The following is a 16,688-nucleotide window of genomic DNA, read 5'->3' on the forward strand; positions in this document are numbered from 1 at the left end:
CAGCGGAAGTAAACGGAGGGCACGGATGGCGTCCTCCGTGGACTCAAAATAGACTCAGGTAGTGAATTTTTTTACTTTTTACCTCGTAAGTCCTTTAAAGCTTCTGCCCCTAATTTTAAATGAATGACATATTTTGCAATAATTAGTAACCCAAAATTTTGCACACTGCAGTTCTGCATTTTCTAAAAGAATACTTTTGAAAGTACCAGACTGACCCAGTCCTGTACGGCCATTTCTTTTAGAGGAAGTGAAATTTTATTGGATGGTTTGCTGATCAGTCCCCCCCAAATCATCATCCATATGAAGTAAATCAAGAGGAGCTAGGAGGAAGTATTTTTGTGGCTAGCAGTAAAACTACAGGTACATCAGCTAGATGACACTCAGTCCAGGCTGCCAATAAGGAATTTCTCAACCAAGAATGTAGCAGTTGTAAGGGAGACGCCAGACATCACATAAAGATACAGTGTGATTGTATCTGAGTGCACTGCCTTCTCACCCGCTTGTCAGAAGGTGCTCCGGCATGTGCCCTGCATCATCCCTCCTCCCCATCCATAGCAATAGACACATCACCAACCTCTAGACACTAAGGCCGGGTGCACATGAGCGGTTTTTGTAGCGGTTTGCAAACCGCTTCGGCCTGTGAAAACGCTTGGCTAATGTATCTCAATGGGATGGTGCACACCAGCGGTTTTAGGTTTTTAGCAAACCGCAAACATGGGTCCTGCAGCACTTTTGAGGCTTGCAGAAGCGTTTCTGCCTCAATGTAAAATGTAAAGTATAGCAAAAGCTCAAACCGCTCTGGAAAATGCTAGATCAGAGCGGTTTTCCAGGCGTTTTTGTTACAGAAGCTGTTCAGTAACAGCTTTTACTGTAACAATATTTGTAATCTGCTACACAAAAATGCTCCAAAAACAGTTAGGCATGTTTAGAAAACCTCTCTAAACATGCCTAGAATCACTCAAAATCTGCTTCAAAAACCTCTAGCGTTTTGAGGATCTGCTAGCGGTTTTGGTGTGCACTGGGTCTTAGTATGAGAAAGCTGCCCCAGGGATCAAGTCCTGATCCCGATAGACCCAGTCCCTGCTCAGTGTGCTCAGAAGCATTTCATTCTGGCGGATGGTTATCTCCTGTAGTTCCAAAGGACGCTCTGTGAGTGGCATGAGTGAGGCCAGAAGGTTTAAATTGTTTTTATACTCATTCACTCAAGCTTCTGGCTAAAGCACACATTCCGGCTGGAGTAATACATTACCTCTTTGTAGTAATTTTCCTGCCATTTATCATTTTGGACGATGTGGAAACTGATTTGAAGCTGCCCATTCCTGATCCACCAAAAGACGAAGAGGAGAATGAGGTGAAACCGCCGTGTCCAATGGAGCCAAATGAAGTTGTAAAACCTTAAGGAAGAAAGCCAGTGTTAAAGAAAAAAGAAAATTAGTAAAGAAAAGAACACAGTCATTAGTTGAGACAATTTAAAGGAGAACTCTATGAAATGGTTATTCAAGTCAGCAGCTATGCAAGAACTAATTTACAGTGGGTTGCAAAAGTATTCGTCCCCCTTGAAGTTTTCCACATTTTGTCACATTACTGCCACAAACATGCATCAATTTTATTGGAATTCCACGTGAAAGACCAATACAAAGTGGTGTACATGTGAGAAGTGGATCGAAAATCATACATCATTCCAAACGTTTTTTTACAAATAAATAACTGCAAAGTGGGGTGTGTAATTATTCTGCCCCCTGAGTCATACTTTGTAGAACCACCTTTTGCTGCAATTACAGCTGCCAGTCTTTTAAGGGCATGTCTCTACCAACTTTGCACATCTGGAGACTGAAATCCTTGCCCGTTCTTTGCAAAACAGCTCCAGCTCAGTCAGATTAGATGGACAGCGTTTGTGAACAGCAGTTTTCAGATCTTGCCACAGATTCTCGATTGGATTTAGATCTGGACTTTGACTGGGCCATTCTAAACACATGGATATGTTTTGTTTTAAACCATTCCATTGTTGCCCTGGCTTTAGGTTTAGGGTCATTGTCCTGCTGGAAGGTAAACCTCCGCCCCAGTCTCAAGTCTTTTGCAGACTCCAAGATTGCCCTGTATTTGGTTCCATCCATCTTCCCATCAACTCTGACCAGCTTCCCTGTCCCTGCTGAAGAGATGCACCCCCGAGCATGATGCTGCCACCACCATATTTGACAGTGGGGATGGTGTGTTCAGAGTGATGTGCAGTGCTAGTTTTCCGCCACACATAGCGTTTTGCATTTTGGCCAAAAAGTTCCATTTTGGTCTCATCTGACCAGAGCACCTTCTTCCACATGGTTGCTGTGTGCCCCACATGGCTTGTGGCAAACTGCAAACTGGACTTCTTATGCTTTCTGTTAACAATGCCTTTCTTCTTGCCACTCTTCCATAAAGGCCAACTTTGTACAGTGCATGACTAATAGTTGTCCTATGGATAGATTCCCCACCTGAGCTGTAGATCTCTGCAGCTCATCCAGAGTCTCTTGACTGCATTTCTGATCAGCGCTCTCCTTGTTCGGCCTGTGAGTTTAGGTGGATGGCCTTGTCTTGGTAGGTTTACAGTTGTGCCAAACTCCATCCATTTCTAAATGATCACTTGAACAGTGCTCCGTGGGATGTTCAAGGCTTTGGAAATCTTTTTGTAGCCTACGCCTGCTTTAAATTTCTCAATAACTTGATCCCTGAAATGTCTTGGACCTGTCTTGTATGTTCTTTGGACTTCACGGTGTTGTTGCTCCCAATATTCTCTTAGGCAACCTCTGAGGCCCTCACAAAGCAGCTGTATTTGTACTGACAGATTACACACAGGTGCACTCTATTTAGTCATTAACACTCATCAGGCAATGTCTATAGGCAACTGACTGCACTCAGATCAAAGGGGGCCAAATAATTATGCACACACCACTTTGCAGTTATTTATTTGTAAAAAATGTTTAGAATCGTGTATGATTTTCGTTCCACTTCTCACATGTACACCACTTTGTGTTGGTCATTCATGTGGAATTCCAATAAAATTGATTCAGGTTTGTAGCAGTAATATGACAAAATGTGGAAAACTTCAAGGGGGCCGAATACTTTTGCAACCCACTGTATGTTCATAAAGACTGTATGATGTTGGCTACCAAATGAGAGGGCAGTAGATCACCCAATAGGTGCGTGCCGTCTAAATAGAAGGACCGGTCCTTATGGTTAAGAAGTGTCAAGCATAAGCTCTTCTGAAATGACCACCTTAAAGTGGAACTTAACTCAGACCTTCCTCTACTCTAAAAGATTAGCCACAGGATGATTCCCCACCACCACCACCTGGGAGGGGGATCATTACAGTTTATGGAAATCCCTCCCAAACAGGACAGACAGCCGCCAAGGCACAGCTCACAGCTATGATTCACACCTTCTGCTAACTAACTTGACACTCTGATCTAGCTGAACAAGCACAGAGTGCAGTCATGTTAATAATGTGTTGTGGAACCATATGTGAAATAAAGACTTCATTGTGTGCTGTACTAGAGTTTGGGTCCACTTTACCGATGCAAAGTTTTTTGCATTTTAAGCCATTTAAAAAAATATGTAATACAGTGTTCTCCCCAGGCACTTTTAGCCGGGTGCTCCACCCGGCTAGATTTGATGACCACCCGGCTGTCATCGGCTCTCCTCCTCACCTTCTCCTATGCTGTAAGCAGAGTTTCCCTGCATTTTCATCTCGCCCCACCCGGCTGCTTTTTCATGCCACCCGGCTACTATTTTATGCCACCCGGCTGGGAAAAAATTCTGGGGAGAACACTAATACTTAAAGTATCTTAAAAAAGGACCCTAAATAACAGTGTAATATACTTGAATTAGTTAAAGGGAACCTAAAACAAAAAGAAAACAAAAAAAAAACAGTCTAGCTTACCTGGGGCTTCTACCAGCCCCTGTAGCCGCCCTGTGCTCACACCGTCACTGAGAGATGATCCTGTTTCCCGCCTCTCAACTCGATGGCCACTGCACATGAGAGGCCCTGGCCACAAGCCTCAATCGCTCTCCTGTAGCCGGGAGCATTCTGCGCAGTAGAAATTCTCATCCTGCGCAAGCACAGCGAAATCGGGAGGCGCTCAGGCCAGGGCCGCGCATGCAGAAGAAAGAGGGGAGCTGCTGGTGACAGGAACATTGCGGAGTGACAACGCGGGCACAGGACAACTACAGGGGGGCTGGTAGAAGCCCTAGGTAAATTAAACTTTTTTTCAATTTACTTTAGGTTCCCTTTAATTTAGCCCCATTTTACAACAGCAGCATGTCAATTCCAGTACATACAGTTACTCTGTTCCTATACTAAACTATGGTGCGTTGTCGCAACATTAAAAATGTGCTTGTAAAATCTCACCACCACTTAAAATATTCTTTCCTTTGCTGTAAATTGTTCCAAAAATCAAAAACCAATAGGCACAAGAGTATGGGTTTGTTAAGAGATTTAACAGCATACAGTAGGAATGTTGTGACAGTATCTTAAAACACAGCTAAAATCAATAATGCAAGCATAATGAATTCTTGATAAGCGCTTTATTTTAGGCTCTTAAGGACACTTGAAGGGTTAATGTACTTGTACTAAAATACTGAGCACAGCATAATACAATCTACTACCTGAATCAAATGGAGAGAAGCCGGTACCAAAGCTGGGAAACCCTCCAAAAGCTGAGAAGAAAGAACCTCCCCCGGGCCGATTTCTACTTCCTCGGTGACCTCTTCTGTTACCAAAGAAGTCATCAAAAGGATCATCTGCTTCAGGAAGGAATGAAGTAATGAGCAAAAAATTGAACATTTTGCAGAACACATTGTACATACTGATTACATAGAGTGGAGCCGATTTAAAGCAGTCAGCGCTGCTACAACACACAAGTTTATGTTTAACAGATGCAGTACAACATATGGTGAGCATCTAGTCTAGCTCTGATGTAAACAATGCTAGAGTTCAGCTTCATGCATATCTTTATAGTTTCATAAGGCACTATATTGCAAGATCCTAGCTGAACCATCCTTAGCTTTCCTTCATTTTTAACTATGTTTAAAAAGGAAAAAAAAAATATATCAGCCTTCATATTCTTCTTACTTCAGGTGTACTTTAAAAGGAATCCGAGGTGCGAGACCTATGGAGGCTGCCATATTTATTTCCTTTTAAAGAGAAACCGTAACCAAGAATTGAACTTCATCCCAATCAGTAGCTGATACCCCCTTTCCCATGAAATCTATTCATTTTCTCAAATGGATCATCAGGGAGCTCTGTATGGCTGATTTTGTAGTGAAACCCCTCCCACAGTGTGATGTCAGCGCCTCACAGCACTGAGGGAGCCTTGCTGCATTAGGGGAAATAACAGCTGTTTCCAACTGCCAAAAATACAAGTAGCATCTCCTTCCAGTGACATCGCCTGCCAGCAGTGAAAATGTCACCATGTGATAAATGTCAGAATGTAAATCAGGGAGAGGAAAGATTTTACAATGGGCAAACACTGACTAAATCGTTTATATATAATTATTGTAAAAATTAAGCACTTTATCACATTTTCACTATAGTTCCTCTTTAAAGGGAACCAGAGAGGAACGAAAAAAAAAAAAAAAAATATTTTATACATACCTGGGGCTTCTTCCAGCCCCATAAGCCTGGATCACTCCCACACCGCCATCCTCCGCTTCCTGGGTCGGCGGTACCGGGTCCCGTCACTTCCGGCGGACGCGGCCAATTGTCCGCATCACAGGGGCTCCATGTATGTACGTGTGAGGCTGCGCAATATGCAGCCTCACACGTACATACATGGAGGGAGCCCCGTGTGATGCGGACAATTGGCCGTGTCTGCCGGCCGACTGGACGGCCATGACGGGACCCGGTACCGGCGGATCCAGGCAGCAGAGGACAGCGGTGTGGGAGCGATCCGTGCGTATGGGGCTGGAGGAAGCCCCAGGTATGTATAAAAGCTTTTTTGGGGGGCCTCCGGTTCCCTTTAAAGAATACCAGTTGCATGGCAGTCCCGCTGATCTTTCGGATCTGTAGGGTCTAAATCACACACCTGAAACAAGCATGCTGCTAATCTTGTCAGATTTGTTATAGACATCTGATCTGCATATTTGTTCAGGGTCTATGGCTTAAAGTATTAGAGGCAGAGGGTCAGCAGGACAGCCAGGCAATGTGCATTATTTAAAAGGCTATAAACAGGTTAGCCTATCCCTCTCACCTCGGGTTCCCTTTAAAGTGAGAAGTATATGAAGGCTGCCATATTTATTTCCTTTTAACCTCTTTAGCAGGCTCGGGATGGAAATCCACAGCTCAGAGCGGTAATCCTGTGCCTGAGTGAATCATATGCAGGAGCTGTTGCAGATCTCGCTGTGGTATTTTTTTTTTCTTGTTTTAGGGTCCAAAAGCTTGTGAAAAAAAAAAAATGTCACGGCCTTTAGACCCCAAATCTGGAAATAATCATAACACCAGTTAACAATACCAGTTGGCCGGCAGCCCTGCTGGTCTATTTGGCTGCAGTAGTGTATGAATCACACCAGAAACAAGCCTGCAGCTAATCTTGCCAGATTTGACTAATGTCAAACACTTGATCTGCATACGCTTGTTCAGGGTCCATAGCTAAAAGTTTTGAGGCAGAGGATCATCAGGATAGCCAGGCAACTAGTATTGCTTAAAAGGAAATAAATATGGCAGCCTCCATATCCCTCTTGCTTCAGGTTCCTTTTAAGGGGAGGTCAGGAAATAGTAGCCTCGAACGGCAGGCTGCATCAGATGGCCAGCAAGACTGGGCAAGACCCATTGAAGCCCAAATCCATTTAAAATGGAATATACCCCTAAATAACCTAAAAAGCTCTCCCATTCTGCAACTTTTTCTGTGTGCATGCTTTGATTTTATTTTAAACATTTAATTCCACACTAAGAATTATTTAGAAACTGACAGAGTTCTCCAAGTACAACAAAAGGCAGCCTGCTTGAGACTTCAACTTTAATGACAGGCGTACAAAGCTTAGTATCCCAAAATTGTTACATTGACAAATATGCTATTTATTGAAAAGGAAATTGTCTTTACTGTCAAAACACAGCATATAATTACAGCAATTACAGAAAGTCAGATCCTGCTGACTTGTGAACCTTACAGGAATTAAGCAGACTCAGCACCAAACTACAAGTACGGTAAATCTATCTACGCAAGTGCAGGGGAACTCACTCTAGTCCGAAAGTCTTGAAATTCATAAAGGGCATTAACCCTTTACAAAGCAATTTCTGGCTCCCCTTTAATCTGGAATGAAGACAGACATGTCTTTGTCCGAAACATTTCCTGGCAAGTGTCTGTTGCAACCAGGAGTCGATAGATAAAACTATCAGGATCTGCAACATGAATGCTGCTGCTATAATTTAACATTGTTTGCTTGTTCCTAGCCGGACGCCATGCTATTTTAGGGTCTATGAACTTATTTGATATAGACTGATGTGTTAAGGCTTGTAAAGAAGTGCAGCTTAAAGGGATACTGTAGGGGGGTCCGGGGAAAATGAGCTGAACTTACCCGGGGCTTCTAATGGTCCCCCGCAGACATCCTGTGCCCGCGCAGCCACTCACCGATGCTCCGGCCCCGCCTCCGGTTCACTTCTGGAATTTCTGACTTTAAAGTCAGAAAACCACTGCGCCTGCGTTGCCGTGTCCTCGATCCCGCTGATGTCATCAAGAGCGCACAGCGCAGGCCCAGTATCGTCTGTGTCTGCACAGTACACTCCTGGTGACAGCGGGAGCGAGGACACGGCAACGCAGGCGCGGTGGTTTTCTGACTTTAAAGTCAGAAATTCCAGAAGTGAACCGGAGGCGGGGCCGGAGCATTGGGGAGTGGCTGCGCCAACACAGGATGTCTGCGGGGGACCATTAGAAGCCCCGGGTAAGTTCAGCTCATTTTCCCCCGACCCCCTACAGTATCCCTTTAATGCATGACCAACTGCTGAACAAGACAAACCGCACGACTTGTTTACTCAACCATTACGTACACAGGAGCTGACCAACTAAACAACCAACTCACTTAAATGCTGCGTGTGCGCACCATATCCGCATTTAAAAAAAAAAACAAAAAAAAAACGTTCAAACGGCTAGTACACGTGGCCAACCTGTTGGGCAATTGATCCGCCGCTCAGTTTAGGCAAACCGCCTCTTGTCACTTGCCACCTATACACATGTCCAACCTACCATCCAACAGACAAGTCTGGACAATAGCTGGGCAGAAAAGTTACATGTATGTATGTATGTATGTATGTATGTATGTATGTATGTATGTATGTATGTATGTATGTATGTATGTATGTATGTATGTATGTATGTATGCATGCATGCATGCATGCATGTATGAGCTTTTATTTGCCCAAATATCTGCATATGTTGTCACCGCGATTTATTGAAAAACTTTTAAAGGATACCCAAGGCGACATGTGGCATGAGGTGATAGACATGGGTATGTACAGTGCCTAGCACACAAATATGCAGTGTTCCTTTTTTCCTTTCTCTGCCTGAAAGAGTTACATATCAGGTATGTAAGTGGCTGACTCAGTCCTGACTCAGACAGGAAGTGACTACAATGTGACCCTCACTGATAAGAAATTCCAACTATAAAACCTTTTCCTAGCAGAAAATGGCTTCTGAGAGCAAAAAATAAAAAGGGGAATTTCTTATCAGTGAGGGTCACACTGTAGTCACTTCCTGTCTGAGTCGGGCCTAAGTCAGCCACTTACATACCTAATATGTAACTCTTTCAGGCAGAAAAAAAAAGGAACACCATAGTTATTTGTGTGCTAGGCACTGTACATAACCATGTCTATCATCATATCATCATGTCACATGTCACTTCGGGTATCCTTTAACAAGACGACAGTTTTCTTTGGATTTATAGTCTGTAGTATGCTGATCTATGTAATACAGTAATTAAAGTGTCTTCTTCTGCTCTGGAGGACGGACTGCTGCACAGTTTGACATTGGATTGGAAAGGGTTAAAGATGGAGGGGAAAAAAAGGTGGAAGGTAATTTCAATACAAAGTGATCATTTTTACTGAATACCAGTGACTAGCACCAAATGTATATATGTGATGCCCATACAGCAATCGTTACTAATACAAACATTTGCCATCTCAATCCACAAAGATTCAATAGTTTACATCATAAATCACAAATGTATTTGCTACAACGGCAATATTTTGTTTTGAGCTCAATCCTGCCTTTAACCACTGTGTAGCCGCCTAACACAGGATGGCAGCCGCAGAGAGGCTTCCTTATTCCTCCACCACGCACGGGCGCATGATCTCACAATGTGCGAGATTTGCAGGGAGCTCGCGTTCGCTCTAGCATGAGCGCCTGTTAATAAAAAGTGCAGGTATCGGTGATCAGCCTGCCAGCCCATGATCGCATTCCTCAAGAGGTGAAGGACCACCATCATTAAAAAATGACATGTGTACACATTTATAAGTACATTGCTCCCAGATTAAAATGTATTACAAATTACTTTTCACCTATGCTGCTGTTGCTTCCAGTATGTAATAAATATCAGAAAGGTTTTGGACTTGTCCATTTCCTCATGGGGGATCCCCAGTTTTTACTTTATTCTCTAGCTCTTTTACAGGGAATACTTCGGTAAAGAAAAATGGCAGCCACACTCCCTGCACATTTGCACTCAATTCTGAGAGTTGGACTGCTGTTCAGTAAGTACTAAAGAGCAAAAAAAAAATAAAAAAAAAAATTAAGAATCTCCCCTTAAAGAGAACCCGAGGTGTGTTTAAAGAATGTGATCTGCATAGTGAGGCTGGATCTGCCTATACAGCCCAGCCTCTGTTGCTATCCCAAACCCCACTAAGGTCCCCCTGAACTCTGCAATCCCTCATAAATCACAGCCATGCTGTGAGGCTGTGTTTACATCTGTAGTGTCAGTCTCAGCTGCTCCCCCGTCTCCTGCATAGCTCCGGTCCCTGCCCCCATCCCTTCCCTCCAATCAGCAGGGAGGGAAGGGATGCAGGCAGGGACTGGAGTTCTGCAGGAGGCGGGGAGAGCTGCAGACTGACACTATAGAGATAAACACAGCCAGCTCTGACAAGCTGTTTGTCAGCAGCGTGGCTGTGATTTATGAGGGATTGCAGAGTGCAGGGGGATCTTAGGGGGGTTTGGGATAGCAACAGAGGCTGGGCTGTATAGGCAGATCCAGCCTCTGTATGCAGATAATATTCTTCAAACCCACCTCGGGTTCTCTTTAAGAAGCTGGGACTAGTTTTGCATGTACCACCTAATGTTATTCTGTAAGAAGTCATGGCCAATTGAACTAGGTGCAGTGCCACAGGCCTATAGCTCTCTGCTGGTAAAGTGAAGAGAAAAGCCTTAAGCTGGCCATACACTGGCCCGATTTGCCGCCGTTTCGACAGCAGATTCGATCACTGGGATCGAATCTCCTGCCAATCGTTAAAGTACACGCCGAATTTCGATCCATTCCGTCCGATCCAGTCGATCGCGCTGTGCGGAAAATAACCGTCGATCGCCCGCGGGTAAAGAGCGCATTGCTAGCGGCGTTCGAGTGCCCGACGACTGACGCAATAGAGCCGCATACATTACCTGCTCCGCTGGCACGACTCCCGGGTCTCCGCTCTTCTCCGTCTCCGCTCTGGTCTCCGGCATGCTTCCCTTCTTCCTGTCCCGGTAGGAAGTTTAAACAGTAGAGGGCGCTCTAATGTTTAAACTTCCCCCAGACAGGAAGAAGGGAAGCATGCCGGAGACCAGAGCGGAGAAAAAGAGCAGAGACCCGGGAGTCGCGCCGGCGGAGCAGGTAATGTATGCGGGATGGGGGGGAAGCGGCGGCAGCACCACCACAGATTGTGAACGGTTTCAGGCTGAAATCAGTTCACAATCTGTTTGCAGTAAAGGCAGCCATACGATCCCTCAGGTGTACCTGATTCTAAATACCTATTTCAAATAAAAATAAACTTCTATGTTCTCCTATGAAACATGATTACCTGCAAAGCTTTACTTTGTCTCTGTGCAGTCCCACTCTTCATACCTGCTGCAAGGCTACCAGCAGGAAATGAGTGTCTAAGGAATGAGACTTTAAAGTAAAGGTATGTAGCTAAACATGCTTCAGAGAGGAACATACAACTATATTTACTTGTCTGTTGTTCCCATTTCCTGTCTGAAGACTGGCAACAAGTCTACATAATGAAGTGGAAAAAATCAGAGGAAATTAACAAAATAAGTATCTAGCTATTCATGCTTCAGAAAATTCACAAATACCTTTTACTTAAAATGCATGATCATCTTAAAGCGGTTTTCCCAAGCCATGGAATGCACATCACTGCCGGGAATCCTCATTTTACTTGGCACACTTCCAAGCTCAAGTCTTTCCTATAGAACTGAATTTTTTTGGGGAGGGAGGTGGGGGATAGTTATAGATAACTATTGCCAGATCGTTTGATTGATAGGTACAGAGAACATGGCAAAAGCTGTACATTTTGTAGAAGCTCTATTATATTGGTTGGGAAGCTGGATGGTGTTTTATCAATTCTAACAGTCCTGGGGGTTTTTAAGGTAATGCAAAAGCTAGGTTGGAGATACACTATTAATAAAAGATTGAGTCATACTGCTACAGAAGGTTGTTGCTGCCTGTAGATGCAGTATACGGATGCTGAAAAATTGTGCAGAAAGTATATAACTGTTTACTACTTCATTTGGTCCTACTTTTAGATACCAGTTTAGGACAACCATAATGCGAGAACACAGTCCATCTGTAGAATAGACTGCACACTTTGGGAACTAACAATACATGTAACTGAAGCAGTACCGAGATATCGCTACCTAAAAACACAATATAAAGTTACATAACATACCAAATAAATCAAATGAAAATGGATCTCGTCCTCCGAAGAACTCTCTGAAGACATCATCTGGGCTTCTGAAGGTGAAACCATATTCAAAGGGGCTATCATAGTGGCTTCCACCTAAAAATGTAACAGACATCGGTCAAAGCAAATTACATTATGTATAAAGGACTAATATATAAACATCCATAACCAGAATTTTTCAGTCATCATATTGAAAACAGGGTCAGCAAATGATCACTGTGTCACTAGGAATACCACTAGACAACTAGTTATTCTCAGGGTAACGAAATTAGAAAAAGTACATTATTTTGTTGTAATATTAGTCTTTTCAATTAAAGAAGAGGAACAGTCAGCATATATACACCATATCTAAAAGGATTGTTCAGCAGTCTGCCTAGCATAAAATGCATAAGAATGCAAAAGGAATTTGATGCCTTACTTTTATTCTGCCTGGGCTGTGATCACATGATCATGCCCTGCAGGATTCTACATACTTGGAGAGAAATCCAGTATTACCACAAGGTGAAGATTTATCCCAGTAAGACATCTGAGCAGGAAAATTCCTGCAGGCATAATCATGTGACCACAGCACAGAGATAAATAAAATTAAGGCTTTCTGCTCAGAAACTAGTATCTTTTGCAAACCTTTTTATATAATCTGCTACAGGGAGTGTTCTGGATAGTTTAAATCGGGACTGTAATGGGACTTCAGAGTAAGCCTGTATTTAGGAGTGTTAATGTGAAATTACTCTGTGTCTACACCAGGCACAGCCTGCACTGGGACTGATACACAAGAAGACAACCTGGTAGAACGTTACAGGAGCAGAGGGCCCAGTGAATAGGTAATGTACACTAGAGGTCCGCTTTCAGTATCACTCACTTTTGAGAATAGGTATGTAAAAGTAAGGTTTGGAAAAGAATGAGGTACAGTTCCACAATTTGCGCTTTTAAATGGCCCTACAACCATTCAGCCAGGCTCTGTTTGGTTAGAGTAGTGTTTGCAATAAACACTTTAAAGAGACACTGAAGCAGTCAAAAGGTGGCCATACACTGGTCGATTTGCCATCAGATTCGACCAACAGATAGATCCCTTTCTGATCGAATCTGATCAGAGAGGGATCGTATGGCTCCTTTATTGCAAACAGATTGTGAATCGATTTCAGACTGAAACCAATCACAATCTGTGGAGCTGACCCCCGCCTCCCCCCCCCCCCCCCCCGCACACATTAACTGTTTTGGCCAGGGCGAGTCTCCGCTGTCACTGCTGCTGCTTCTCCGCTCCGGGCCCCAGACCCTTCCTGCAGCTACTGAACTTCCTGTCCAGGGGAAGTTTAAACACTAGAGGGCGCTCTACTGTTTAAACTTCCTGCCGGGACAGGAAGTTCTGTGTAGCTGCAGCCCTGGAGCCCAGCGTGGAGAAGAAGCAGCGGTGACAGCGGGGACTCGCACCGGCTGGAACAGGTAATGTATACCTGCTGTATTGCGTCGGTCATTCGAACGCCGCTATCGACGCATTCCCGACCCGCCGGTGATCGAGAAAAATCTTCCGCACGGACGGATCGACAGGAACGATCGATTTCGGACGGAAATCGATTGTTCTGTCAGTGGTGTGCGCGGCGATTTCAAAGCCGATTCGATCACTGTGATCGAATCGGCCGTATATCGGCGGTAAAATCGTTAGGTGTTTGGGCCCCTTAAATGGGTTCAAAAGTTCACTAGCCTTTTCTGTAAAATCTTCCCTGCAGAGGGAAAAAAAAACTTCTCGAGTGCCTGGCAGAGTTGGAGCTTAATGGATAATTTGCATAGATAACGAGTTTCTTATATCTTCCTTTACTGGAAACAATATTAGACTTGTGTCTCTGCTGCTAATGTTTATTTTTCTTAGCTGTACTACACATACAAATCAAATAAATTTTTTCCGCTTCAGTGTCTCTTTAACAAATCCCTGATCAACCAGTGAAATGTTGGCCCCCCCAAAAAAAATTGAGAAATATATCTGAAACTTACCACCGCCGCCACCTCCACCTGTTAATCCCTCTTTTCCGTATCTGTCATAGATATCCCTCTTCTTGGCTGAAGAAACAAGATATTCTCATGTAAAGTTTCAGATAAACTAAGGTTTCTCTTTCATTAATATTTATTATATTGAGTACATAATTAGGGAGACAGACAATGTACAAGATCATGCAATGGAGTTCAACTCAGACAAATTTAAAATCGCCATTCATAAAAAGTTATGACTTCCAGTCTCACAAATAAAAACAGCGGTTTGCTGTAACACAAAACTTAATGAATGAATATGGAGGGTGCCATATTTATTCCCTTTTACATTGCTAGTTGACTGTACTTTTCGCTTTAGAAGTTTGTGTCAAACCTGTGCCCACACTGATGGTAAGCTAGCCACCCTGGCGTTCTATTAAGATCGCCAGGGTGGCTGCGGGAGGTTTTTTTTTTTTAATTAAAAAAAAAACTGTTTCATGCAGCCAACTGAAAGTTGGCTGCATGAAAGCCCACTAGAGGGCGCTCCGGACGCGTCATTCTGATCGCCTCCGGCGAACAGAACAAACAAGGAAGGCCGCAATGAGCAGCCTTCTTTGTTTTGCTTACCTCGTCGCCATGGCGACGAGCGGAGTGACGTCATGGGCGTCAGCCGCCTCCGATCCAGCCCTTAGCGCTGGCCGGAACTGTTTGTTCCGGCTATGCTGGGCTCGGGCGGCTGGGGGGACCCTCTTTCGCCGCTGCACGCGGCGGATCGCCGCGTTGCGGCGGCGATCAGGTAGCACGCCAGCACACGCGGCTGGCAAAGTGTCGGCTGCGTGTGCTCCTTATTTGATAAAAATCGGCCCAGCAGGGCCTGAGCGGCACCCTCCGGCGGTAATGGACGAGCTGAGCTTGTCCACACCGCTAAGGAGGCTAGTTGAAATGCATGATACATCCTGCATAACGAATAAAAGTGCTATTAACTTGATCCTACAGCTTTTGTAGTAGTAAATTGGCACTCTACAACTACCATAATATTAAAACATTAAAGGGGTTCTCTGGCATGTATATATAATAATAATAATAATAATAAAAAAAAAAAAAATATCAACTGACACTTACCTGGAGCTTCTATCGGCCCCCTGCAGCTGTCATGTCCCGCGCTGTCCTCCTATGATCTTCAGTTTCCCGCCGCTGGCACTAGTCTAATTATTCGGTAAGTGTCAGTTTTTGTTTTTTTAGACATGCCAGAGAACCCCTTTAAAATGAACCCAAGATGAAAATTATATGGAGGCTGCCATATTTATTTCCTTTTAAGCAATACCAGTTGCCTGGCTATCCTGCTGATCCTCTGCCTCTAATACTTTTAGGGCCCATTTCCACTACACGCAGACTCTGGATGCAGAAAACTGACTACAATTAGTGCCTATGGGAAATCTGCATCAGAAAAATTGCATTTGGTGGAAACAGGCCCATAGGCTTTCATTGAAGTTTTTCTGCATCTAGAATCTGCTTGTAGTGGAATCAGGCCCTTAGCCATAGATCATGAACAAGCATGCAGCAGATCAGGTGTTTGGCATTGTCAGAACAGACAAGATTAGCAGCATACTTGTTCGGGTGTACTTCAGACACTACTGCAGCCAAACAGATCAGCAGGGCTGCCAAGCAACGGGAATGGTTTTAAAAAAGGAAACAAATATGGCAGCCTCCATATCACTCTCACTTTAGGTTCACTTTAATAGCAAAGCATAACACCTACACAAAAACTATATGGATAATTAGGAAGTGTATAGCACACATTGGGCATGACTCACAAAGCCTTTTCACCTGTTATTCTCGGTTTTCACCTTATCTACGTTACTGTTTTATGCTCCCTAAGAGCAAAAATACCATATAATTAAGGGAAGAAAAGGTAATATTGAAATTAACTTAATCAGGAACAACTTACTTTGAGTGATTATTTTGCTTGTAAAATGTGCTGATAGAGTATTTTTATCAATTAGGTGACAAGCCATTTATGAAGTTTTGTAAATAGAGCCCATTGTAGCACGTATATTGAGGTGGGACAGCTGGTTAGTTCACATTCCATCATGTGGGATTCACCAATTACAAGCCTCTACTATTCTCATATTGTAGTCTTTGCAGTAAAGCCTCTCTTACTCCTCCCATTACCTCCCCTCTCCACAAAGCAGAACAGGCCTTCAAGCAGTACAACAAACATTCTGGAAGCCATCTGGCAACAATTATTGCAGATGCGCCCGTAACTTGAAGGGTAGAGGAAGTGCATGAAGCCCCTGGTAAATCATCACTCAGCTCCATCAATCCAAAAGGTGAGCAAGTGAAGTAAAATTGATAAATAAAATGGCCACCTGTAAGCCATTTTGCCATACTCCCTTTGTTCTATACAGCATAAGACTAGTTCTCTTCTTTCACATGTTTTCATGGGTTTGGAATGTGCTACTAGGGATGATTTGTCTGTCTTGTAGATAAGGATGGCGCTGTGTGAATCTCACCAGTCAAACTAGCCTTAAATTAAACAAGCCACTGATGAAAAATATACCTCTAATAATAATAAACGACTGACTGATCTTATCCACTTAAATATTAATATGTATTCATGTATTCATTTATGCTGTATTCTGTATTCCAATAGTTAACTTAGAGATTTTGTGAGGATCCAATCAGGTTATTGGTAGGAGGAATGATTGTAATGTGTAATTTGGGGTATATACCGAAACTTCTGTTACGAGCCTTCCTCGGCAGACAAATTTTTCGTCTCCTGTACAGTAAATAAACCAATACTTTACTTCCAAGACATCGATTTGTGGTATTTCACAACACA

General features: G+C 43.6%; 1 protein-coding gene across 3 annotated transcripts in view; it reads right to left on the reverse strand.

Moving 5' to 3' along the window:
• Positions 1 to 16,688, reverse strand: part of DNAJB6 (DnaJ heat shock protein family (Hsp40) member B6) — a 138,014-nt gene that overhangs the window by 75,905 nt on the left and 45,421 nt on the right. For 2 of the 3 annotated variants that reach the window (XM_068235859.1, XM_068235860.1), the window contains exons 4-7: positions 13,874 to 13,939; positions 11,873 to 11,983; positions 4,639 to 4,773; positions 1,250 to 1,394 (exon numbers count right to left, since the gene is read on the reverse strand). In XM_068235859.1, the coding sequence (XP_068091960.1) occupies positions 1,250 to 1,394; positions 4,639 to 4,773; positions 11,873 to 11,983; positions 13,874 to 13,939 (457 nt within the window). Of the gene's footprint in view, positions 1 to 1,249; positions 1,395 to 4,638; positions 4,777 to 11,872; positions 11,984 to 13,873; positions 13,940 to 16,688 lie in introns of all 3 variants that reach the window. The other variant, XM_068235858.1, reaches the window with a different exon arrangement.

This window comes from Hyperolius riggenbachi, chromosome 5 (genome assembly GCF_040937935.1).
Source record: "Hyperolius riggenbachi isolate aHypRig1 chromosome 5, aHypRig1.pri, whole genome shotgun sequence".
Lineage (NCBI taxonomy): Eukaryota > Metazoa > Chordata > Amphibia > Anura > Hyperoliidae > Hyperolius > Hyperolius riggenbachi.